General features: G+C 40.0%; 1 protein-coding gene across 1 annotated transcript in view; it reads left to right on the top strand.

The window, feature by feature from the left end:
* TCAIM (T cell activation inhibitor, mitochondrial) overlaps positions 1 to 26,285 on the top strand; it is a 67,456-nt gene extending 41,171 nt beyond the window's left edge. The window contains exons 6-11 of the mRNA XM_089690697.1: positions 4,885 to 5,007; positions 7,812 to 7,909; positions 8,362 to 8,453; positions 17,595 to 17,827; positions 19,927 to 20,058; positions 20,439 to 26,285. Coding sequence (XP_089546823.1) covers positions 4,885 to 5,007; positions 7,812 to 7,909; positions 8,362 to 8,453; positions 17,595 to 17,827; positions 19,927 to 20,058; positions 20,439 to 20,670 — 910 coding nt within the window. The 3' untranslated portion in view covers positions 20,671 to 26,285. The remainder of the gene's footprint in view (positions 1 to 4,884; positions 5,008 to 7,811; positions 7,910 to 8,361; positions 8,454 to 17,594; positions 17,828 to 19,926; positions 20,059 to 20,438) is intronic.
* The last annotated feature ends 1,210 nt before the right edge of the window (positions 26,286 to 27,495 follow it).

Consider the following 27,495-nt stretch of genomic DNA (forward strand, 5'->3'; position numbering starts at 1 on the left):
AAGCTAACCTTTCAGCTTGTATAAACTACTGACATTTCACAATATACAACAATAAAATATAAAAAAAAGCTGTACCTTATTATCATTAAAAACAGTTTTTGAGCTTCGATGAAGTAACGCTGCCTATACCTAAAGTGTTACTAAACCCAGGACCCTACATTCACTCTATCTGGTCTTCCACAGTGCACAGAACATGGAAAAGCAATTATTGTAGTAAACATAAACTGATAATTACCTTTTCTCATCAGCAGTATATAGCACTCTTGTGACTTCTATCAGTGTATGGCTGAGCAAGGGTGAAAGCTTGTAGGAGGAGTTTTTATTCTCCCCTGATTGTCCTATGAGTTTGCATGACATCTGACCCTCCTGTCTGGAGCTTGTGCAGAGTGACTTCTAGAGCTCTGTACTATCAGCAAATGGATTGGGGACATTAGAAGGGGAGGATCGGAGAAGACAGTCTTAAACAGCCTTTTTACATAATGCGGAGGATTAACCCCTTAGGTTCCACAGTGAATATAACAAGCATGCTTTACTGCATATACAGACTGATTTTACTGTTGCTGGTTTAGTAACACTTTAAAGCAGAACTCTGGGCAAAAACTTTTTTTTACATGTTCTTACTGCTGATTTCCTACCTGAATATGTCATCCATCTTCTGGTTCACTCATTAGTTGCTCTAAAATGGCCTATTCATTTTCAAATCAAACTGTTCATTCTTTTTGGTTTCCTGTCTGTAAGACTGGTGGCTGCTATGCCTCCTTTTCCCCCAGCCACTGGTCTTGAGACATCCCCTCTGTAGTTTTTTCTTCAGGAAGAAGTGATGTAATTCAGCCCCAATTGCAGTGATGGGTGAATACAGACTCTCAGGCACATTCAACATGTACCTGCCCACACTTCCTGTGGTTGATGGGAACTGTAGTTTCCTTTTACTGCAGAGAGAAAGGAGAGGATATGATGTAATCCATGCTGTACCAAACCTAGTATCAGAAAATGAATAGGTTTGATTCAAGACATTTTTCTTTATAAAAATGGATGAAAGAAATCATCTAATCTGCAGTTCTTGTTCTGGGTCATTGAATCACTAAATAGGGAAATTGGAGAACCATAATGCCAGCCAAAGAATTAGCCTTTATAAAAGGAGTCTGGGTTATCAGCACACTTAGGTCCATATATATTTGGACACAGGCACAGTTTTAGTTTTTTTTTAGGTATTTACCAAAGCATATTCAAGCTATATTTATATAATGGATATGGGCTGAAAGTGAAAACTCTCAGGTTTAATTTGGAGGAAGGTTTTAGGAATTACAGCTCTTAAGAGTAGCCACCCCCCCCTTTTTCAAGGAAACAAAAGTAATTGGACAAATAGATCAAAAGCTGTTTCATGGCCAGGTGTGGGCTACTCCTTCGTTATTTCTTCATCAATTAAGCAGCTAAAAGGTCTGGAGTTGATTCTAAGTGTGGTATTTGCATTTTGAATCTATTGCTGTGAACCTACACCAAGTGTTCAAAGGAGAAGTCCATGCAAGTGAAACAGGTCATTGTAAGGCTTCAAAAACAAAGCAAATCCATCAGAGAACAGAAACATTAGGAGTGGCCAGATCAACAGTTTGGTACATGCTGTGGAAAAAGAACGCACTGGTGAGCTCAGCAACATAAAAATGGCATGGACGTCCACGGAAGACAACAGTGGTGGATGATCGCAGGATCCTCCGTGGTAAAGAAAAACCCATTCACAACATCCAGACAAGTGAAGGACACTCTCCAGGAGGTGGGCTTATCATTGTCAAAGTCTACAATCAAGAGAAGACTTAACAAGAGCAAATACAGAGGGTTCACCACAAGGTGCAAACCATTCATAAGCCTGAAGAATAGAAAATCCAGATTAGACTTTGCCAAAAAACAGCCAGACCAGTTCTGGAAAAGCATTCTTTGGACAGATGAAACTAAAATTAATCTGTACCAGTATGAAGGGAAGAAAAGTTGTGGAGAAGGCTTGGAACAGCTCATGATCCAAAGCATGCAACATAATTTGTAAAACATGGTGGAGGCAGTGTGATGGCATGGGCATGCATGGCTTCCAATGGCACTGGGTCATTGGTGTGTATTGATGATGTGACCGAAGACAGAAGCAGCCAGATGAATTCTGCAGTGTTTAGAGAGATACTGTCAGTCCAGATTCAGCCAAATGCAGCAAAGTTGATTAGACGGCACTTCACAGTACAGATGGACAATGATCCAAAACACACTGCAAAAGCAACCCAGAAGCTTTTAAAGGAAAAGAAGTGGAATATTCTGCAGTGGCCAAGTCAATTACAGTTGCAAGAAAAAGTATGTGAACCCCTTGGGATTACGTGGAGTTTTGCATGAATTGGGCATAAAATGTGCTCTGAACGTCATCTAAGTCACAACAATAGAAAAACACAGTCTGCTGAGCATAATACTACACAAACATTAGATGTTGCCATGGTTTAATTGCACATAACATGTAAACATTCACAGTGCAGGGAGGAAAAAGTATGTGAACCTTTGGACTTAATAACTGGTTGACCCTCCTTTGGCAGCAATAACCTCAACCAAACGTTTCCTGTAGTTGCAGATCAGACCTGCACAACGATCTGGAGTAATTTTGGACCACTCCTTTTCACAAAACTGTTTCAGTGTAGCAATATTCTTGGGATGTCTGGTGTGAATCGCTCTCTTAAGGTCATGCCACAGCATTTCAATCGGGTTGAGGTCAGGACTCTGACTGGGCCACTCCAGAAGGCGTATTCTGTGCTGTTGCAGCCATTGTTTTGTTGAATTACTTGTATGCTTTGGGTCATTGTCCTGTTGCATCACCCATCCTCTGCGGAGCTTCAGTTGGCGGACAGATGGTCGTACGTTTTCCTGCAAAATGTCTTGATAAACTCTGGAATTCATTTTCCCATCAATGACAACAATCCGTCCAGGCCCTGAGGCAGCAAAGCAGCCCCAAACCATGATGCTCCCTCCGCCATGTTTTACAGTGGGGATGAGGTTTTGATGTTGGTGTGCTGTGCCTTTTTTTTCTCCACACATAGTGTTGTGTGTTCTTCCCAAACAACTCAATCTTGCTTTCATCTGTCCACAGTATATTTTGCCAGTAGTGCTGTGGAACATCCAGGTGCTCTTTTGCAAACTTCAAACGTACTGCAATATTCTTTTTGGACAGCAATGGCTTCCTCCGTGGTGTCCTCTCTTGTACTCCATTCTTGTTTAATGTTTTCCTTATTGTAAATGTGTCAACAAAAATGTTAGCATGTGCCAGAGATTTCTGTAGGTCTTTAGCTGACACTCTGGGATTCTTCTTTACCTCATGCAGCATTCTGCGCTGTGCTCTTGCAGTCATTTTTACAGGAAGACCATGCCTAGGGAGAGTAGCAACAGTGCTAAACTTTCTCCAATTGTAGACAGTCTGTCTTACCGTGGACACATGAACATCCAGGCTTTTGGAGATACTTTTGTAACCCTTTCCAGCTTCATGCAAGTCAACAATTCTTGATCGTAGGTCTTCTGAGAGCTCTTTTCTGTGAGGCATGGTTCACATCAGACAGTGCTTCTTGAAACCAGTAAACCCAAAACAGGTGTGTGTTTTTTAAGGGCAGGACAGCTGTCAGCAACACATCCAATATCATCACACTGATTGGAGTCAAGGTTGGCTCACTCCTGGCTCCAATTAGCTCTGGGAGAAGTCATTAATCTAGGGCCTCACATACTTTTTCCTCCCTGCACTGTGAATGTTTACATGTTATGTGCAATTAAACCATGGCAACATCTAATGTTTGTGTAGTATTATGTTCAGCAGACTGTGTTCTTCTATTGTAGTGACTTAGATGACGTTCAGAGCACATTTTATGCCCAATTCATGCAAAACTCCACGTAATCCCAAGGGGTTCACATACTTTTTCTTGCAACTGTACCTTATCTCTACCCAATTGAATATGCATTATACTTGCTGAAGGCAAAACTAAAGGAACTAAAGGCAGAAAGACCAACAATCAAAGAACTGAAGACAGCTGCAGTTAGAGCCTGGCAAAGCATCAGAAAGGAGGAAACCCAGTCTTTATTATTATTATTATACAGGATTTATATAGCACCGACAGTTTGCTCAGCGCTTTACATTATGGAGGCAGACAGTACAGTAACAATACGGTTCAATACATGAGGGATTAGAGAGCCCTGCTCCTTGGAGCTTACAATCTAGGAGAATCTTTGGTAATGTCCATGGGTTCCAGACTTCAGGCAGTAATTGCCAGTAAGGGATTCTCAACAAAATATTAAAAATGAACATTTTATTTATGATTATATTCATTTGTCCAATTACATTTGCCCTTGAAAATGGCAGGGCAGGCAAGTTGCAGTTCCTAAAATTTGTACTTGATATCTATGTTCAACCCCTTGAATTAAAGCTTAAAGTCTGCACTTCAGATTCATTTGGATTGTTTCATTTTAATTTATTCTTGTGGCATACAGAGCCAAAAGTATGAAAATCGTTCCTGTGTCCAAATATATATGGACCTAACTGTATACTTCTGTTTATGATTTTTTTCTCTTTAAAAACAGTCATGAATTGCCATTATTCAAATAAATACATTTCACTACGTATTGCTTTGTAAGCAATAATCAAATTACTCTCATCATTCAATGCCATGTAAGATCCTATTGTTAATGCATGTGTAGGTCTTTCTTACAGTATAGTTTGAAACTCGGGTCTATAGTTGTGTCTGCTTAATTTAAGCTAGCACATTTCCCAGTTTATTTTATAGTTTTATTCCTAATGTTCTTCATGAATCTAACTCTGATTTTTTTTTTTTTTTCAGTTTTATCGGCTCTCAAGTTAATTTTTTTTTTTTTTTTTTCTTTTAGTCCATGGTTAGAAAGTAACCAAGGAGTAGCCCTAAAGAAGCTGCAAGACAGTATTCCTCTAAGAGAAGAACTAGAACGTTTAAAGAAAGATTTGTCCGACCAACTTCAGTTGTCTGATGTCCGGTAGGATATTGTGCACCAAGAATTGTTGGCAATATTTATGTAATAAATGATTGTCATAAACTAGGTGATTAGGATGATTGCTTAGTAAGGGGGGAAACACTCTTGCTGTGTTTTATAATTTGGATGCATGATATACGTAATCTAAATATCGCTAGATACACACCAATTATTGAATACAATTGCAAGACTTTATGTCCACTTAAAACATCCATACCCAGAAATACACTCTTGTAAAAACATACTAATTAAAATTATTATTCAAAACCTGTTCTCCACCATAGGGAAATTGACCTGAAAAATCTGGCACTGCGCAGCTGTATGAAAAACACTTGTGTTAATAAAATGTCAAAACTACAGACTTCCAGACTGGTGCCATACATCCATTCCCTTGGTAAAAAGGTTGCATCTGTATTGAAACTTATAGGACCTATCCAAAACATATTACAATGCTTTGAACTCAGGAAGCTTTGATTTGAAAGTTTTAACTCAATGTGCTTTGGTACATTACCATTTGTGCATATGCTGATAGTGTACTCTTCACTGCAAACTGCTGCTTGGCAGCACAAGACCAGAGAAGGGGTACTAATAGAGCTCAAAGGTCAAATCTTGCTACTATTAATTAGATGTGTATATTATGCATATACAGTGCATCCAGAAAGTATTCACAGCGCTTAACTTTTGCCACATTTTGTTATGTTACAGCCTTATTCCAAAATGGATTAAATTAATTTTTTTCCTCAATATTCTACAAACAATACCCCATAATGACAACGTGAAAGAAGTTTGTTTTGAAATCTTTGCAATTTATTAAAAATAAAAAACGAAAAAAAACACATGTACAGAAGTATTCACAGCATTTGCTCATTACTTTGTTGAAGCACCTTTAGCACCAATTACAGCCTCAAGTCATTTTGAGTATGATGTTGCAAGCTTGGCACACCTACTTTTGGGCAATTTCTCCCATTCTTCTTTGCAGTACCTCTCAAGCTCCATCAGGTTGGATGGGGGGCGTCTGTGCACAGCCATTTTCAGATCTCTCCAGAGATGTTCAATCTGGTTCAAGTCTGCGCCCTCCAGGACATTCACAGAGTTGGCCCATAGCCACTCCTTTGTTATGTGGGCTGTGTGCTTAGGGTCATTAGACTGGGGTGACGGTTCATCTTTCAACAGGACAAGGACCAGAGCGCTCTGGAACAGGTTTTCATCAAGGATGTCTCTGTACATTGCTGCATTCATCTTTCCTTTGATCCTGACTAGTCTCCCAATTCCTGCTGCTGAAAAACATCCCCACAGCATGATCTGCCACCACCATGCTTCACTGTAGGGATGATATTGGCCAGGTGGTGAGCGGTGCCTGGTTTCCTCCAGACATGATGCTTGGTATTCAGGCCAAAGAGTTCAATCTTTGTTTCATCAGACCAGAGAGTTTTGTTTCTCATGGTCTGAGAGTCCCTCAGGTGCCTTTTGGCAAACTCCAGGTGGGCTGCCATTTGCCTTTTACTGAGGAGTGGCTTCCGTCTGGCCACTCTACCATACAGGCCTGATTGGTGGAGTGCTGCAGAAATGGTTGTTCTTCTTGAAGGTTCTCCTTTCTCCACAGAGAAAAGCTGTCACTCTTTCAGAGTGACCATCGGGTGCTTGGTTAGCTCCCTGGCTAAGGCCCTTCTCCCTCGATCGCTCATTTTGGCCAGACGGCCCACTCTAGGAAGATTCCTGGTGGTTCCAAACTTACCCTTCCCCAGATCTGTGCCTTGATACAATCCTGTCTCGGAGGTCTACAGAAAATTCCTTGGATTCATGGCTTGCTTGTGCTCTGACATGCACTGTTAACTGTGGGACCTTATATAGACAGGTTTAAACCTTTCCTGATCATGTCCAATCAACTGAATTTCCCACAGGTGGACTCCAATCAAGCTGCGGAAACATTTCAAGGATGATCAGTGGGAACAGGATGCACCATAGCTCAATATTGAGTGTCATGGCAAAGCTTGTGAATACTTATATACATGTGTGTTGTTTTTTTTTTTTTTAATAAATTGCAAATATTTCATAACAAACTTCTTTCACATTGTCATTATGGGGTATTGTTTGTAGAATGTTGAGGGAAAAAATTAATTTAATCCATTTTGGAATAAGGCTGTAACATAGCATAATGTGGCAAAAGTTAAAGCGGAGCTCCACTTAAAATGGGAAGTTCCGCTTTAAGCCTTTGTCCCCTGCTCCCCACTAAGAATTGGCACCTTTGAGGGGGGGGGAGGGGGTACCCGAATTTTACAGGTACCATCTCCCACTTCTCCTGCAATTGCCTAGGCCCCCCTCCACGTAGTCTTGTGGGACATTTGACAGGTCCCAGAAGACTACGGGGCCATTCACAAAGCGCAGCGCTTCTCGCGCAAGTGCAGTGGGCACCCGGCTGTGAAGCTGTGAGCTGTCTCAGCCGGGTGCCCACACTGAAGATGCCGGCACCAGGGAGAAGAGACGACCGATGAAACCAGCAGTGGTGAGGACATCGCAGGATCGTGGGACAGGTAAGTGGCTGAATTTTAAAAGTCAGCAGCTACACTATTTGTAGCTGCTGACTTTTATTTTTTTTTTTTTTTCAGCTTTAAACGCTGTGAATACTTTATGGATGCACTGTAATCCAGAAGAGGTAACTGTACAGAAATGTCTGTTGATTATCAAATTGTATTTTATTAGATTTGATATTTAGTTTTGTATTTATTGGGGGGGGGGTGTTATTTATTTATATGCTAAATTTTATAAGTTGGCTTCATGGATCTAAATTGTGTTTCTACTCTTTACAGATGGCAGAGAAGTTGGGGTATTGCTCACCGTTGTGGGCAACTTCATAGCCTAAGCCGACTAACTCAACAAAGCAGTGAGTCTTTAAAGATGGCCAAGGGTAAATATTCCATCACACCACATCTTGTGGTATTGCTGAAGCTTTACATTCCTTTGCAGTTTTGGTTGACCTATAATCTGGTTATTGTTTTTGAATTGTTTTATATGGGAGAATTTTGGTTTTGGTGATTTTTGTTGAACTGGCAGCAGGGAGTTAATGACGTAATATGCAGGGTTTTTTTTCTCCCGCTCTGCACTCTCTTGTGCTTGCTCTCTTGCTCTCTCTCTCTCTCTCTCTCTCTCTCTCTCTCTTTTGCTTTCTCTCTGTCTCGCTCTCTGTGTGTGTGTGTGTCTCTCTCTCTCTTTTGCACAGGCACCGAGAGTTAGTGGAAACCTTGTGTGTTTTCAGTTATATCTCGTGTATGTGCCTCTTCATCTTGTTAAATTATGTTTTACTTTTTTTTTTTTACTTGTCTTGCTGTAGCTATTGCATGATCATATTTTTCTGCTTAGGACGCGTAGTGATATTTACAGATCGAACAGGCATGAGTGCAGCAGGACATGTACTGCTTGGGACCACAGATGTCCATCACCACTGGACCAAGGTAAACAACAATCATTCTTTATTCAGCACTTGCCCATGGCACAGGTAATAGATTATTCCTTGAGAAACTGTTTTATTAATAATTGTCATATATGCATGCAACATTTATTGGGAGAAACACTGGAAGGTTAAGCCATCCATACATGAACAGACTTTTCAGTGTTGCCAGCAAATGAAAATTAACTCATACAATACTCACATGTACAAATGCTTGGATGTGTTGCATCACTTGTAATATTTGGGTAATGTGTGGCCCACTTGCTAAAAGCCACAAGGCCCTAGTGTAGAATTTGAACTACTTTTCAAACATAAGCCTGCCAGAGACTTAGAGAAGAAAAGGGGGATGTGAAGGAAAGAGAAATGTACATGTATTATATATAGATTTTAATGCTGTTGCACCTCTCAAAGTAGTTTGGGGTACAATGAACTCTGTAGCATCTAGATTCTGTTACTGAATGTCTTGTGATCCTTGGGTACATCTTGTTAAAAGGCATACAATAAGGAGATTCTAAGTCTTAATTCACACAATGTCCATTATTGCTTGCCTGCCCAGCCTTTCCTTTACTAACCTTAATTTGATGCAGCATTCCTTCTGTGTGTTCTGATATGGTCACCAAATCATTCTAATGACCTGGCCTTCCTGAGCAGGATGAAAGAGAAACTGCTTTAAGTAGCTCTCGAGCAAAAGCTAGCATGGTAGATGCCGGATGTTTGCATTGTGCTGCTGAAACATTTTAGTGTTTGATTTATATCCATATTGTAGGCAAAAGTTTAGTTTTATAGCATACAGGAGACTTTAGTAATAATGTTCTGTCTGTGCTTCTCTTCAAAGAATGTTCAATATGTTTTCAATTCCCTAGGGCATGGGAAAAACAGTCTGTTTGTCCATCAGGATATTTATCAATTAAATAAACTGATGTCTTTGTCTTTGCTGGTTTATTCAGATGGTTTTTTTAACATGTAGTAAGGAAATGCATCAACTCTGCCACACAGCAAAGCAATGCAAAACAGGAGGAATGAGACAGACTGTGTGCCAAATATACTTTAAGATTCCAGCTTGATTCATACATTCTCCCTTCTGCTCCTCAAAAATAGCACTGCATGGTCATGTTTTAGAAGCAAAGAACTAAGGCAAGTGCAGTGATAAATAGATCACAGATCTAAGCCGAACTCTTCAGAGACCATAAATATAAACTGCTGCAAATCTTTTGCTAAATCCTGCTGAAAATCCTTTGCATTGCAGGGCCAGATCTAGCCTGTCTGAATGGGGGGGGGCACACATTAATTTTATCCTTGTGGCTAGATGTTTCGCAGTGGTTGGGCTAGGCTTCAGTGCCTTATTATAGGGTCCCCCTTGCTGATGCCACTGGTCCTGGGGGGCAAGGCAAAATTTGGGGGGCCCCCCGCAGAACACACTGCAGCACCCCCACTAGACCTGGCCCTCAATCAAATGGATGACCCACGATACACCAAAATGTCCAAAAAACTGAATTGCACCATATTTTGCAGCAAGATGCACCACAAGGCATGGTAATGTGCTGCTGTGTGTTGCATTGCAATCCACTGTGTAGTGCGTTGGGGTGCTATTGAAAAGGAATGACAACAGTGTGAATGGATCCTGACAGCTGGTAGTTCCAGCTTTTATGCAAACCAGGACCTGTAGCCACTGAGTCCTGATGTTGCTTTAAAACAGCAATGGTACCAATAGCTGCTATCCCCATGCCATTTTAAAATTACCCCTGCATCTCAAGTGGTTAAAGCAAAGGTATGCTTTTGAACATTTCCAGTAAAATCCTTTCCTTGTCATAGACAACTGGGTTTTTTTGCAGCTAAATTCAAGTGATTGGACGCTGGCAAATCAGAGCTGTAAGAACCCCCATAAAACCACTCTCACTCCTAGCAATCAAATTTTTTTAGCAAAAAAGAAAAGGATCCACAGCCAAGGGAGGGTCCATTAATGTACTCACAAGAAAAAGATTTCACAGGTAAGTCAAAAATTGTTTTCTTTCTTATATTGTACAGGACACAGGCAGTCATAGGTGACTGGGAAGTCCAATAGCTATAGAAATCAAAGAGTGGGCAACTAAAAAAAAAAAAAAAAAAAAAAAAAAAAAAAGCAGGTCCACACAACCAAAGTTCAAGAACCCTAACATCTAACCATAATCAGTAGCACCTTCCGACTGAAGCTGACATCAGCATAGGCTTGAACATCCACATAGTAAATATGCAGGTGTGTGAACAAGTGGCAACCTAGCACTTCTATGAAACAGCTGCCTGGTGCTGAAAAGCCAAAGAGGCACCCGCAGATATGGTGCCTTAACAGGAAAGGGAAGAACGCTATTTCTCAATGAATAGGCTTGAACAATGATTTTCTTTATCCACCTGACACAGATGAAATGAGAAACGGGAAAAGCCCCTGCGACAACCTTCAGAAGAAAAGAAGGCAATCTGATTGCTGATAGAAAGCCATAGCCAAGAGGTAAACCCTTACACCACGAACCATATCCAAACAGTGGAGCTCGTTTTGGAGCAGGACAGAAAAAACAAAGGGTGGTGTGCTGGCTTAGATGGAAAGAGACCACCAAGGCAAAAGTGAAGCCTGAGGCCTTGAAACAACCTTATTCCTAAGCCACTACAGGAATGGTTCCTTACATAAAAAGGTTAAAAGGTGCAAAACTAAGTGCAACAAGGAGAAAAACCTTGTGCGTAAAGTCAGCCAAGGGAATTTACTTCATAGATTTGCAAGGTGGCCCTAAAGGGATGATAAAAACCAGGTTAGGATCATATGGAGTCACCAGAGAACAACCTAGGGGCACTAGCATTCACCAAGTAGTGAAAGGCCAGTGGTCACTAGATGATGTCTTTTGAGGTTGCTCAAGGCCAAATGCAGATCCAGACTGGACGAGAGCAAGGCCAGTTTGGTGTAGAACCTAGACGGTAGAAAGTCCACATCCCTACCACACCTTGCGACAGAGGTCTACAAAAAACACCCTGGGTGGAGGGGGCCTCTTCCCCAAGTCCAGCTGTTATCAGCTGAGGAAATCTGCCTGCCAACATTTCATGCCAGGAATATGTTTGGCAGTCAAAGCCAGGGTGTGCTGTTTTGCCCAATCCAGAATCATTTAAGCCTCTTTTGAGCAGCATGGCTACTGGTTCTCCCTTGATAGTTGATGTAGGCCACAGCTATGGCATTGTGTGATTGAACTCTCATTGGGAAACCCAAAACTGAATAGTTAAAAACTGAGGAGACTATGAATGCCCCCAAGTTCCAGAATGTTGAGTGAAAATTTGGAATCCTTCTATATCAAGGTTCCCTCTACCATCAACATCTTGGGTATAGCCTACCTTCAGATAACAAAGGCATGGGGCAGTCCAGAGACTAAATCAGGTTGTCCCACACAACCTGAATGCTTAGTCACAGCAACCTGGAGAGAAACTAGGCACAACCTCAAAAGAGGGTATTATTGGCTCCAGTATCATGTCTTCTTGATTGAAGAGTTCAGACTAGAGAGTGAAGGGGACAGAATTTGTTCTGGAGGAAGAGAGACTGAAACCTAGTTCGTGTCAAAGGCCAACCTGTATAATCTAGGCAGTGAGTTCAATTTGACGCAGATTTTTAAAAGTTGAGGACCTATCCAAAACCCTGCAGAATCTACATTGTCTGTTGCGTGTTGGCATAAAGTGCCTGGTCTGAACAGCCTTGTAACAGCAGGTCATCCAGATAATGTGGCCACCCCATCAGAGCTAGGAGATGGGCTAGCACTTTCATGTATCCATGGGGCCAATGGCAGACCACATGGTAGAGCAAAAACTAAAAATGCCGATCTCCTGCCATAAAACACAAAAAGCGCTGGTGTGAGAGAAGATGGGGGGAAATCTAAATAGGCATCTGGGATGTCCCTGAAAACAATGAGATTCCCTTGTTGAAGGGAGGCAAAATCCAACTTAGCCTATTCATTTTAAAACTTCTGAACCCAATGGAAGATGTTTCAAGATATTCGATTCCGAATGAGGAGGATGCCACCCTTGACCTTAGGAACCATAAACTGGTTGAAGTAGAAACCCTGAAAGCCCTTTTTCTAGGGGAGAGGGACAAAACGAACCCCAATTCAAACAGTTTCTGCTGTGCAGCATAAAGATTCCTCTCTCATTAAAGGTGAAAGGACAGATTAGGAAGGTATCTGAGTGCTAGAGGAAAACAAAACTCCAAACTGTACTCTTTGGAGACAGCATTTTTTGAACCCGCAGGTCCAGAATATCCTGAACCCAGAGGGTCACAAAGACAGACAAACATTACTTAAAGAAGTGAGGGTGCCCTGTCACTGCAAGGGAAGCTTGTGCCAGTCTTAAAGCAGTAATAAACTGCATTTAAAAAAAAAAAAAGGAAAAAAACCCTGCAAGGTAAAGGCATAAAGTGCTAGTATTTATTGCATACTAGCACATTATGAAGGACTTACCTTTGAAAGAAGCCCTCCAGTGGAGCCTTGTCACAGCTCCCTGGGGCTTCACCCAGTCTTCCTTCTGGGTTTGCGAGCCCTGGCCAGCTGGCTGGCCAAGCCGCAATTACGGCACTCAAACGCGTGCCCTGGAGTTACATAGTCTGGCTGAAAAAAGACAAACGTCCATCCAGTTCAACCATAGGAAAAAAAAAAAAGTTATAATCCTATACCCACAGTTGATCCAGAGGAAGGTAAAAAAAAACCAGCAAAGCACGATCCAATTTGCTTCTGCTGGGAAAAAAATTCCTTCCTGATCCCCCGAGAGGCAATCGGATATTCCCTGGATCAATTTACCTATAATTGTTAGTATCCAGTTATATTCTGTGTATCTAAGAAACAATCCAGGCCTTTTTTGAAGAAATCCACTGATCTGGCCAGAACCAACTCTTGAGGGAGTCCATTCCACATTTTCACAGCTCTCACTGTGAAGAAACCTTTCCGTGTTTTGGAGATTAAATTTATTTTCCTCCAGACGTAAAGAGTGCCCCCTTGTCCTCTGTGATGACCTTAGGGTGAATAACTCTACACCGAGTTCACTATATGAACCACTGATGTATTTATACATGTTGATCATATCCCGCCTTAATCTCCTCTTCTTAAGAGCGAATAAATTCAGTTCCTCTAATCTTTCCTCATAGCTGAGCTCCTCCATGCCTCTTATCAGTTTAGTTGCCCTTCTCTGTACTTTCTCCAGTTCCCCAATGTTTTTTTTATGAATTGGTGCCCAATGCTGAATTGCATATTCCAGATGAGTTCTTACTAATGATTTGTACCGGGGTAATATATCTCCCTCTCTCTCTGGAGTCTATACATCTTTTAATACAAGAGAGGATTTTGCTCGCTTTGGAAACCACAGCTTGGCATTGCATGCCATTATTAAGCTTGTGATCTACCAGAACCCCCAGATACTTCTCCACCATTGATTCCCCCAGTTGTACCCCCCCCCCCCCCCCAGTATGTATGATGCATGCATATTCTTAGCCCCCAAGTGCATGACCTTACATTTATCAACATTAAACTTCATTTGCCACATAGTTGCCCAATTAAACAGTACATTGAGGTCAGCTTGTAAGTTGGAGACACCCTGTAAGAACTTTATTCTACTGCACAGCTTGGTGTCATCTGCAAATACTGAAATGGGAATTTTAACTCAGACCCTATATCGTTTATAAATGTATTTAAAAAGTAAGGGTCCCAACACTGAACCGTGGGGTACACCACTGACAACCCTAGACCATTCAGAGTATGAATTGTTAACCACTACTCTTTGAATACGATCTTTTAGCCAGTTTTCTATCCATTTACATACAGATTTTTCCAAGCCAGTAGACTTTACCTTACACATTAGCCGTGTGTGGGGAACTGTGTCAAACGCTTTTGCAAAATCCAAGTATACCACGTCCACCGCCACCCCTCTGTCCAAGGTTTTGCTCGCCCCCTCATGAAAAGAAATCAGATGTGTTTGACAACTTCTGTCTTTCATGAATCCATGCTGTCGCTTAAAATATTTATTTCCAGCAAGAACTCATCTATTTGGTCTTTTATTAAATTCTCCAGTATCTTCCCAACTTTAGAAGTTAAACGAACTGGTCTATAATTATTGGTAAAGATTTTGACCCCTTTTTAAATATTGGCACCACGTTGGCCTTACGCCAATTCAGTGGTACTATGCCAGTCATTAAAGAGCCCCTAAAAATTAGAAACAATGGCTTTGAAATAACAGAGCTTAATTCTTTAAGGACCTGTGGGTGTATGTCATCCGGTCCAGGTGCTTTTATTCACCTTTATACTGTCTAAATATTTTTGGATCATATCAATTATGAGCCAATGTGGATCATCTGGAGCTGTGTCAATACCATGCCCATTATGGACAAGAGCTCCCCCATACTCCTTTGTATACACAGAGCTGAAGAAGGTATTAAATAAATTTGCCTTCTCTTTGTCCCCAGTCACCCACTCTAGATTATTTTGTAAATGGCCTACATGCTCGGACCGAACCTTTTTGCTATTAATTTATTTGAAGAATTTTGGGGGGTTTGTCCTGCTATCTTTTGCAATCTGTCGTTCATTTTCAATTTTTGCGGCCTTTATTTCCTTTTTGCATATTCTGTTATATTCTTTGTAATGTTTAAACAATGATTTTGTTCCTTCATTTTTATATTGAATAAAAGCTCTTTTCTTATTATCTATAGCAATTTTAACTTTGGCCGTAAGCCACATAGGTTTGATTTTTAGCCTTTTAAACTTGTTGCCCATGGGAATATATTTTGCAGTGTGTTCACATACAGTCTTTTTGAAGAACCCCCATTTCTGTGTTGTGTTCATCAATGCCAATATTCCCTTCCAGTCTAAGTTTTGGAGAGCAGCTCTCAGCCTTGGAAAATTAGTTCTCTTGAAATTGAGCATTTTTATTTTTCCCGTATGTGCTTGCTGTTTACAGCTAACAATAAATGAAACCATGTTATGGTCACTTCTACCCAGATGTTCTTTTATATGGACAGTCATAATAAGCTCTGCATGGTTTGAGATTACCAGGTCCAGCAGAGCATCATTCCTAGTAGGGGCCTCTATGAACTGTACCATAAAATTGTCCTGTAGTAGGTTTAAAAACTTTTGCCCTTTAACTGTTCCTGCAGTACCATTACTCCAGTCAATTTCTGGGTAGTTAAAATCCCCCCATTATTATCACTGTCCCAGCCCTTGCAGCCCTTTCTTGGAGCCCTTGGAGTCTCAGGCCATGGCACAGTGCTCTGAAGGAATGGCAAGGGTATGCTGTTCTTTCAGAGCACATGCGCCAAATATCAAAAAGGGCTAATATCTGCTAAACGGTTCACATTTAGTAGATAGTAATTTTACCTACAGGTAAGATTATAATAAAGCTTACCTGTAGGTAAAATGAATAAGAGACTAAGAGTTTACTACCACTTTAGCCTGCTTAGGAGTCCCAGATTAGTAGCGAACTGACCGCCGGACTTGGACATAGAGGTGAAAGCCTGGGAGGGGCAAAAGAACTCTGAGACTCTTCTGACGTTGAAGATTTGCCTGCTGAAGCTTCACCTTCTTTGGCCAGGCAAAGTAAACTCCTGCCACCTGTGACCTCTAAGTAAGTCCAAGTACCCTCCATAGAGATTTTCCCCTGCCAAGGTCTGTTCCTAGCACTGTTCAGTACTCAAATCATAGAATCCTCTGCATCTGGATGAACAGTCACAAAAAAGGCCCAAAAAAGGAAGAAAATGCTGAAAAGTGCACACAACTCACTGTAGAACAGGAAAAGCTAATGGCTGTGTGACTAAGGCACCAAAGGATGCCGAATAACAGAATAATGGAATAATGGTATGCAAGTGGGATACTACCAACATGGGTCTGCTCACAGATCCACCAGAGGGCAGACGCTGATTAGGTAATCTATGCCAGGATCTCCATAGGATACTAGGTAACGGTAAACTAGTGAGACTTTACCAACAAGGGGTACTCGCAGATCCTCTGCAGAATGAGAGGTGTCCATGGCTGTAATTGACATTGCAGGCTAGCCCTGCATCCCCCATTGGGCTGAGTCTGGGTATGGTCCCAATGCCGTGCCTAGAGTACCAATCTGGAAGCTGTGCTATTAGTCTGCGTGGCTGGTGCACAGCTGGTACTGGAAGCAAACTCGCTGTCCATCCATGTCTCCATTCTTCATTTTGTTAAGGAATCATTTAAAAAAAAAACCCAGCCTAGCAATCTTGAATAATGCAGATGATTCATGTAGCATATACTGTCTGGAATCCATCTGCTTGTAGGTCAGGCATGTAGGCAGGAGGATGTGTTTAGTTGAGAAAGCCCCTCCTCCCCTGCTCATGAAGACCCATGGGATGTATAACGTCATTGTTGTCTAGGCCAGAAACCAGGAGGCAACTGAAGAAAAGTTTTAAACACGTAAATATAATCTACATTCCTGTCTGTTTACCAATGCTAGCAGCATAAGGATTTAAAGTAGTTAATGTTGATTGAGAAAGTTTAGTTCCACTTGAAGGTAGCTGCACATAACTCAGTCTAAGACTGTTTGTGTTCTGTACTGTACTGCAAGAAACAGATTTTACCAGTAAGTCAAAAATCCTATTTTGCTTTTATTTACAGTCTAATTTGAAATGCATACCTTTTTCTTTGACCACTTGAGTCGCAGGTGCTGGGATAGCAGCTATTTGTACCAGTGTAGATTTTAAAGCAATATCGGAGCTCATTGGCTGCAGGTCCTGGTTTGTTTAAATACTGAAACCATCAGCTGTCAGGGACCATTTTCAGTCATTTTCAATAGCACCTCAATGCACTAAGAGAAGTACAATGCAACGCATGGTAGTACACTACCATGCATTATGGTGCACTGTGCTGCAAAATAATATGCATTTACATTTTTTTTTTAGATGTTTTGGTGTGTTGGCAGCCTATCCATTAGAATCTCACCTGTGTATCAGTGTTCAGGTTAATGCCCATTTCTGACACAATAAGTTATACATAATAATCAAGGTAACAATGGAAATAACAAATTGTTGAAACCTTTTGGTGTTTTTGAAAACTTTTTTTTGCACTTGCTACCTATATCTCTCTGGTTTGAACTTTGCACATGAAAGTGACATGTTACATTTTATTCTCTCTTTTATAATAAGCTCTTCGAAAGTATACCCAGCTACTACCTCCTTCAAAGAAAGGTACTGCAGCTACAGGACCGAGTCAGCCATCTGTTAGGAGGTATAGAAATTGTGCACATTGAAGAGCTGCAACCACTGCTATCCATGGAGGAATATTACTCAGCCCTAGATGCCTTCTCTAACAAGCTGCTGAAAAGAAGAGTCCCTATCCATCCTCGCAGTCTACGAGGCCTGCAGATGATTCTGGAAAAGTGAGTGCTTTTCATTTTCCTGGGTGCGCATACAGATGACATGACCTTATTGAGGGTATAAAACAGGAAAAAGAGAACACTACCTTCAGCAATACAATAGTTTTATATATAATTGTGTAAGAATAACATCTGTGTTGGGTGTATGTTCTAATTTGAAAGGATTCAGTCCAGAACCACTTACCATTTTAACACTATTGTTTTACCATTTGACCTTTTTTTTTTTTTTTTTTCATAAACTCCTACCTAAGAGAAACTTAGGTTTTGGGTTTCACCTGGCCAACCTGTCAATTTTTTTTTTTTTTTTACCACCACACAACTGTTGTGTTGAACAGTGTTCATCCAACAACATTGTCTGTCTTTATTTATGATTCCACAAATTAAAAAATTATACTTTGTATTTATGACAGTCTTGCAAATATTGACTGTAATCTGTTTGATTTCTACATCTCCCAGCATTTTCAGTCCAGAGGAGAGTGACTGACCCCCAAATAAATGATATCATTATGATCGTGCCATAGAATATAGTTTAATTTTTGTCAGTCAGTTATTGAAATTACTTTAGGTTTTTCTGGGTCACTTACTAAAGAAGATGGCCACCCAAATACCACAAATGCCAGAAATACCAATCCAGAAGTGAGTGCCCCCCAAATAAATTCTACTATCACACAGTCCTGAGTATGTAGTTTGTTGAAGTTTACTGCCCACTACCATGCCACATGTCTCTTCTTTCCTGGATGCCCAGCCCACATAGCTAACCAGCGCGATCTCCAACACTGCTCAGGGCTCGTCTGTGCGTGCTGATATTTATGTAGTTAGTTTAGAGGGTACTGATGTGGGGAGGTCAAGTGGTCCAGTATCAATCCTTATATGTATGTCTGTGTCTAGCTGTGCAGGCACAGCAGAAGAGGCAACAGCTCTCAATCTTAAAACATTTTCTGAAGTTGCTGTGGTCATTGATGGCAGTGACATAGCTGGGGCCTTGTGGTTGGAAAGCTTGGAGCACAGAGGCAAGCAAAGAGAATGACCAATGAAAGCCCTATGTTAGGTGCTTTTATATTATTTTTGGGCCGCATACTCTGGGCCCACCTTAGGATCTTCCATTTGCCTGGCATGTCAGTTTGCCTCACTCCTATAGATCCTGTGCTAAGGGTAGCAGTTCCCTTTTTCAGTGGGTGGCAGAATTGTATTCTGCACAACAATGTGAAATATTGCACCTTCCAAGGAAAAATGGAAGAATTTTCAGTACTGCACATAACAGTTGCCCTCACTTGTTCTGAGGTAGCTCCTACTATAGAAGTTTTGGGTTGGTTGACACTTATTTTCCATGCTCACTAAACACAAACGCATAACCCAATGTACTTTGTATGATAAGGGTGTGATTGTAGGTAGCATACGTGCACGATTGCTGTCTGAAGTCATCTTCAGCTAGTTTTCAGAACTTTGTGACTGTAAAATAAAGTGAATTTAAAGCCTGAATTTTTTTACCTTTTATGCATCCTCTGCATTAAGGTAATAAACCTTCTGTGTGCTGCTCTTCCCCCAGTCTCCCCATACTTACCTGAGCGTGATCTTGATCCAGCACTGTGCCCAAAAGTAACATCTCTCTCTACTCTCTCTCCTCAATAACATGTTTGTTATTTAAATTTTTTTTTAAATCTGCCTTTAGTAACACTTTAAGCATTAAGAATATATTTAATAATCTGGAGCAAGTATGCCATAAGTGAAGTGAGAAGTGGTTTGCTTTCTTTCTCCTGGCCTGTGTTGAAGGAAAAGTGCTGAAATCAGTGTGTCCAGAAATGTTTTATATTTGAAGTCATATAGGACAAAGTTCAACGTGTTTTAGGGGTTTGCTCCATCACGGCTTATTAAAGATTGAAGTATTTATAATCAAAATCTGGAAGACCGAATGGAGTCGATCCAGGTGCTGGTTTAAAATCAGTGTTTAATGTCAAACAAGTGATTGGAGCCGTCCTGCTCTCCAGTCTGTTCTCCAGACAGACTACATATTCAGAAGGAACTCCGCAATAGTAGCTTCCATATATTTGATCTTTCTGTCTTTGATGTATGTTACTATTACACATTATTTTCCCAAATTACAGTGATCGTTTTGTGCCACGGTTACATGAGATGGGACACTTCAGCATACCATCTGTATTTGATCCTGCATCCCTGCAATGGTTTCTTCTGACACATGCACAGAAAGCAAGAGACAACCTGAAAAGGAAAGAGGAGTAAGTGTTCCCTATGAAGTTCTATAGCTTAGATGTGTTCGTCTTGGCAACTGAGAGCTTTTAGAGTTAATCACAATATATCTCTAAGGTTCATTTCCCCACACAAATTCTGCTAGAAAACACATCCAAGATATTATGGATCATGAAGTAGAAGGGGATCTGATATGTTGCTATAGACAACAAAGACAAAAAGAGTTTAAAATAAAACACAACCTCATTTAATATAGATGTGCAATGTTTTGTGATTTGCTTTGTATTTGCTCATTTGTATTCAAGGTGAAATTGTGCTTCCTTGTGTAATGTAGATAAATGTTTGTTTTTTCCACTCTTCCATAATGTGATCTAGGTGTCTGAATTAAGATTTTTTTTTTCCTATTTAGGTTAAAAATTGTAGAACAGGAGCTAACCAAAGCTTGCAAGGAAAGAGCTTCTCTGAGCAGACTATATAAGGAGCCCAGTGTATCCAGCAAACAAATGATTGATTGTTGTCGACGACTGATTGAGGAACCATTGCCTAGTCTGGATGGCATGCACCTCTGTGTCTCCCATTTCTACTCAATTCTGCAAGATGGAGACTTGTGTATACCGTGGAACTGGAAAAGCAAATCATAGTACATTACCTCAGTAACTACAGCAATCACATAAACGTACACGTATGCATAGATCTGTAAATATCTAGACCCAACTATATATTTTCTATGCATTTTTGAGTAGAGCAGATATACCATCCAGTAAGTTTTACTGGACTACAAATACTGGACTAGTGAGAATGGTTGGTTGCATTACAACCTTTACGTACAAAACAAGGAGAATATTAGCCACGATCTGAAGGCATCTTTGGGAGTTATAATTGTTATCTATGATAACGGACACAATTCTGGACAGTACTGTATTCGCCTATTTGGGAACAAATAGTTTGAGTCATGAATAAAGGGGCTGAGCAGGTTGGGGTGTATTTATATTGCTAGCCATACATAGATCGAAATGTGGCCTGTTCAGCAGGGATGGACGAATTTCAATCCATGTATGGGCAGGTTGATTGTACAGCAGTTGATCTACCAATTAACGTCTGGGCAACCAGCCTGTTGGAAAAATTTCTGCATGATTAGCACTACTGGCTTTGACGGATGGGAAGTCTCAGTGGGAATGGTTCGATTATCCACATTGTGTGTGTGTGTGTGTGTGTGCAATGGGTCTTTTTTTTTCTTTCAATTTGATGGTTGAACAAAAAAAAAATACTAATTAATGGACTGCCTATGTGTCCCTAAATGTTTCACTTCAAAAATGGGAGATTTCTGCTCTTTAATCCTTGAATCTGAACTGTATGGGTGATTTAGCAAGGTTTTTGGATGACTGTGACATATTATGATAATTGGGTTTCTTGTGAAAGTGGGAAAGTTGGCTGCAGAAAGCTATGGGAGACCAAATAAACAACACTGTTATTCATCAATGCAATGCTGGATTTGTCAAGGAGCCAGTGATGCAGAGGTACTGTAGATGTATCAAGCCATACTATTATGACAAAGCATATTCTTCTTGGCTAAGGCTGGCCATAGATTGATTAAATCTCGGACTGTTTAGCAGGGTCTGGCCAAGATTCGATCCATGTATCAGCAGGCTGGCTGTGTTGAAGTCAGTACATCGATCGACTTCAGTACAACCATCTTGTCAGATTTTTTGTATACAGTCAGTGCTGGCGGGGGAGCCGCCAGGGAGCCTTCCTAACACAATAGTGCTGTGGGAGTGGGAATCGAGCAGTTTTCTTTCCTTCCATTTGTGGTGGAAAGAAAGAAAATTGTATCATCTGTGGTTTGCCTTAATCTCATGTTTTTGTTTTGTACATGACTGTTTGCCATTCCACTTTTGCTTTAACAATGAGGCAAGCATACACTGAGCTAGATGAAACAATGAATCCCAGACAACTGACCCCTTGTGAAAAAAAAAAAATACATTACTTGGGCATTAAGAGTGCTTTTTAGTTAGTTCCCAATTGACACAACCTACATGTACCTCAATGTTCTCTATTGGCTTCCTCCATAGATAAGGTAGAAGAGTGAGTCACCTTAGGATAGGTAGTGTTATATTGGCAAGACTACAAGCAGACCCATTCACATCAGATGCAGTGGGATGCATTTTTGATTGCACTCCAACTACATACAGTCCAAACTCTAGGTTATCCTATTAGTTCACACCAGTGCAGTGAAAAAAAATACACTACAGCACAATGCACAAAAAAGCATAAAGAAAAAAAAAAAGAATTGACCTCAAAGGAAATGCACCGCAAAATTAAAAATTTAAATCGCATAAATGTCAAATGAACGTTACTCCGCTTGCAAAAACGCACACTAAATGCAGTTTTTGATTTGAATGGGCCCTTAAAGAATAAAAGCCAGAAAAAAGAAAAATAAGCAGCCATCACTTCTAAGAACTGGTAAGCTGCAATATATCAATTTTTTGTTTTGAAGTTGATGTATGCTTTACTACAGAAGTTGGACAATGGCTAAAATCTAACGGTATGAAGTCATGATTACGGTACATCCTTTTTTAGTTGACGTGTCATTAAATGTTTTGTTTTTTTTTTGCTAAGTACTGTTAGACTGTAACATGTCTTCCAATTTAAGCTATGTCTATCAAAGAGACTTTAATGCAGAGGCAGATGTATCTAGCCATACAGTGGGGTTGTTTTACTAAAGGCAAATAGATTGTTTCCTTTCCAAAGAAATGTCTCCCAGAGCTTAGTTTAACCCGAGCCAAACGTACCTTTCTTCCAACAGTCCTTGTTCCTCTCTGGCAGCAGCAGATGACATCACTCCTGCACATGTGCAGTCATTCCAGTACCAAGGCGGAATGTAAAATTAGCTGTGCTTGTGCAGCTTAGTCTACATTCAAAGAAGACTGCAAGCAGGCAGGTAGGTTTCTTTTTTTGGGGAAGCGACATTGCTTGTCTTTTCTGCAATAAGGAGCCTGCCTGCTCGCAGATTTTGACAGCAGGACTTTAGCTTCGCTTGAACAAGGAGAAGTTCTGCTGACATCCATCTTCCAATTATGTGCAAACAAAAGTTCTGGGGGTTTTTTTCCCCATTCTCCTTCCACATGATTGGGTTTCCTTTGCAAAGTGAAAATTCCCTTGAAAATATAACAGTCTCTGTCTTTAGTAAAATAATCTCAGTGTGTTACAATGGGTGTCTCATGTTTTACTGTCATCAATATACTGTGTTTTCTTAACAATCAGCATTTAAGTGATTTTTAATTACATTAACTCAAGTGGAGCATTATAACTCTTGGAAATTAAACAGATAATACAGCATCCACCTAAAGACCTTAGATGGTGGCCTGGTAGATCTACCTTAGCAGAACATTGCACTGGATCCCAAGCCAAGGTTAAAATATCTCTAGGCAAAAGTATTTATTTTAGTGTTCTGGTTTTCGTTTTTGCTTTACAGTTGTGTTACACTTAAAGCAGATTGTTGTGGTTTTGGATTTAAAAAGTATTTTTGCACAAAACATAGATTAATCTATTTATTAATGGTAGGGTCAGAAGAGCACTTTATGTAGAAAAGCACTATATCCAAAGGACAAACTGTACAGCTTACTTCTACACACCTCTTTAAATGTGTCTAATCATTATCTAAAGGGTTTGATTTTTAAATGTCCATTTTTTTTTTTTTAATTCAGTCTCTGTATAGTAATATGGACTCCTTTACCCCATAAATCCTCAGACATGGTACATTAAGAGTGTGTATTGGAGGAGCAGAAATACCATATCTCACCAGCAGGTAAAATCGGAAAACTTGGCTTCTGGTCCTCCATGAGCTCTGGCTGTATGGTAAAAGAGGATACCTCTGTGTTAACAGAGTGGTCCAGGGCAGTTGTGAATACATTTTTAAATAGAAATGGAAATCCCAAGTAATGCTCATATTCAGAATTCTTTTTCTTTTTTTTTTTTTAATGTTAAAGTGTATATTTTTGTAATTCAGCTCCGCAGATTTGGTAGGTCATCAATGTCTTTAAGAAAGGTGCCATCATTTTTTAGGGAGCTGAATCTGGAAGACTGAACATGTTTGAAATCTGTATGATGACAATTGTAGCACAGCTCTATGGAGCCATGCAAGGGTGTATATTTAAAAGGCACCATTTCTTCCCTCAGATACATTGCTACATAATGCCCATCATGCCTAATTAGTAGAACTCACTGTATTACAATGTTCATTTGTAATGGTTGTGTTTTGTTTGATTGTTTAAGTGTTTAATATAAATCTGAGTTGTAATCTTGTCAATTTAGTGTTATAACAAATTCTGAGTCACTGTATTGAGTATATCCTTAGTTCTTGCAGAGTTAGTCCATAGGAGTCACATTTGACCATTTAAGTTCCACATGCGGCAACGAGTATAGAGGTCAGTGTATTGTACTTTGTCTTGTATGTAGACTTTATTTTGAGGCCATACATTTGAAACCATAAGAAAAACACCACTGCTAAAATAAATGTTCATTTTTAAGAGAAATGTAGCATCAAGTTATATCCCACCAACAGAACTACAGGTTAAAAGGATTTTTTTTAACCTTTATCTATGCTTTAAATATACATATTTGCACTGTTTCACTTTCTAAAATATAGGGCAGTTCTTTTCAGCTACCCTTGTGGTTCACACACCCCTGCTATGCTGGTTTATAAAGAAGTTTATTCATGGTATCGCAAGCTCTGTCCTCTCCAAATGCTGCACACAAAGGGCTCACAGCTCCTATCACATGTTATTACTAGGTGAGGAGAATGCCACAAGTCAGGGAATTATAAACTCACATTTTTACTAATGGTTGCAATGCCTTATTATACAATAGTTAACCTAGTTATTTACCTTGATATCAAATATATAATTGTATAAATGACCCTTGCTCTAACTCTGGTTGGGTAGTTTTATCAAATGTTACAAATTCCACACCTTTATAATTACATTTTGTAACTCTGTTGATTTTGATGTGCACCCTTGAGAAAAGTGAGGTGTGGGTGTTTATTCTGAGCTCCATCTCCAATAAAGGTGGTAGTTATTGACTTGTTAGGACAAGCTGCAATGGTTCATTGCAGCAGTTTACAATCAGGTTCTAGTCTTTTAGCTGTTAGGAAACATGAGGCTGTATGTACCGTCACAACTGTTTCCACCAGGCCACTTAGGCTTAGACAATCCCATGCACAATTCTTTGAGGGAATGGCTTCTCACCAATAAACACTTAATTTTCTTTTCATTAGGCAGACTTCCTGTTTATTGGTATAATTTTCAGTAATGGTCTTAAAGTCACGACAAAAACACTCCTCTTTGTGGTATAGCACAACCAACGCATAGCCATATATCAAAGATGTTTCTGTGGATACCATACTGTGGAATGATAAAACATTGAATACATGGGGGCCGCATAAAGTCTATATATTCATGGAGTCCTGAAGACCACACAAACTAGGTCTGGATGTGTATTTGTATTGACTACCTTTTTGGGTAGCATAAATGTACATATATGTTCATTCATGTAAGTGAAGAAGGAATATATATACCTGCAGTCATGGGTGGTCTTTCTCCTGAAAAAATATATATGTACCTTTTTAGATGGCCTGCTTGACCCTAAGAAAATTGTGTGACCCTTAATGTGAAATTTCTAGTTGAAAGTATTAAAGCTAAACTCCAGGCCAACAAGAAAGTGTATTCCTAAATCTAATCCCAATTCATGTAAGAAATGTTTTGTACTGTTGTATCTGAATGGCTACTTTTATGGTCAGCAACAAAGTACTTCTAAACAATTCTCCTCAGCTGTGATTCTTTTGGTTAGGACCAGTAAACTTCCAGAATGGTCACCTTCACTGCCCATTGTGTGAGGGCTTTTTGGCCCCTCCAGTTTATGCCTTATGAGCTTCCTTAGAAGTGCTCATAGGACTGCCCAAAAGTGCATTCCATAAAAAGGAGAATTGATAAGAGGCTTCTAGGGGGTGTAATTCATTGATGGGCAGCTATCTTACCAGGATACGCTATATATCACTGCCAGATCTGCCCTGTAGAGGAGGCAGGTGATCACTTGAATACTTTTTTTGACTTGCTTGGAGTTTAGACTTTAACTAAAGCTATGAATATTGTTGTTTTGCTACTTCAATTTTTAATTTAATAAAATATATTTTGCTTAAATATGCATATTATTATATTACTAAAGTGTTGTGTAAATAAAATAAAACTTAATATTTGACAGAGCAATGTGTTTCTTTATACATGTGTTGAGTATTTTTATTGATTTCTAAAAGGCATTCCAAATAAAAACAGTGATCTGCAATCAAACTGCTTTTGTAAAGCTGGGCACACACTTCACAATCTGATTGTACAAAAATTCTACAATCTGCTTGAACCTTGAGAAACTCTCAAGACGGCCATAGACTGTTAGATTCGAACCATGTATGGGCAGGCTGAATGTACCCAAGTTAACAGATTTAATATGTGATTATCGCTAGCAGCTGTTATAGTCCCTAGCAATAATCACTCTCTTCTCTTGGGGACAGCTTCCCCCGGACCTCACTGGGAGAACACAATGGCTCGGCCATGGTTACAGGAATGAAATTTGCACCATCTATGGCCTGCTTTAGGGCCTAATCTATGCACCCAGTTTGCATCCAAGCAGATAAGCTTTTTTGTTTGTAAAAATATGAGATTGTACAGTCCGACCTGGATAACCTCACAAAACATCAATTTAAACGTTTGATACATGTGTTGACAACAACCAAACAAAACTATAGAAAAGACTGGCTGTGTGCCTCGTGAGACTTCATTGGACATTCTTCAATGCAAAACTGACTGCCAAATGGCAAATAAACAAATCTGAGATCTGTGGGTTTCACACTTCATACCAGCAGACTTTGACCATTGCATGATTGATCTGGTATGGTAATATAATTTCCCCTTTGGGCCTGATATAACTTACCTTGGTTCCAAGACACTTATTCCTTCTCTTTCCTTCTCTATTACTTTCTTCCTTTTTGATTCAATTATGGTTCTCATAGACATTTCTTATGATCTTCACTGTTGTCCCCCCAAGGTAACCCCATTATAACCCGTCAGGTTTTTTGGGTCGATTTCCCTTCACTTCATGTAAGAAGTAATTGGAAACCCATCCAAACTGCCACCAGAGCTAGTGTCCTCTTTGGATGATTTCCCCTCTACTCCTGCGACAACTCAAAATTTGAGGTTTTTCTCTCCCTTTTCACTTTCAATGATAACAGTAAACAGAACAGATAGAGGGGTGAATTTCCCTAACGGGGGCACAGACAGAGATAAAACATGGCAGACATTCTAATCCCTCTCCACTGCTTCCAAAACCGAAACAAAGGTTTTCCTTAAGTTCAATTTGACTGCTAGTTTGGTGCGAATTCACAGTGCGATCTCTGTGTCAGGTGCAATACTGATGTAAAT

The sequence above is a fragment of the Staurois parvus genome, unplaced genomic scaffold, assembly GCF_062004578.1.
Source record: "Staurois parvus isolate SC_StPar_1 unplaced genomic scaffold, SC_StPar_1.0 ptg000021l, whole genome shotgun sequence".
Lineage (NCBI taxonomy): Eukaryota > Metazoa > Chordata > Amphibia > Anura > Ranidae > Staurois > Staurois parvus.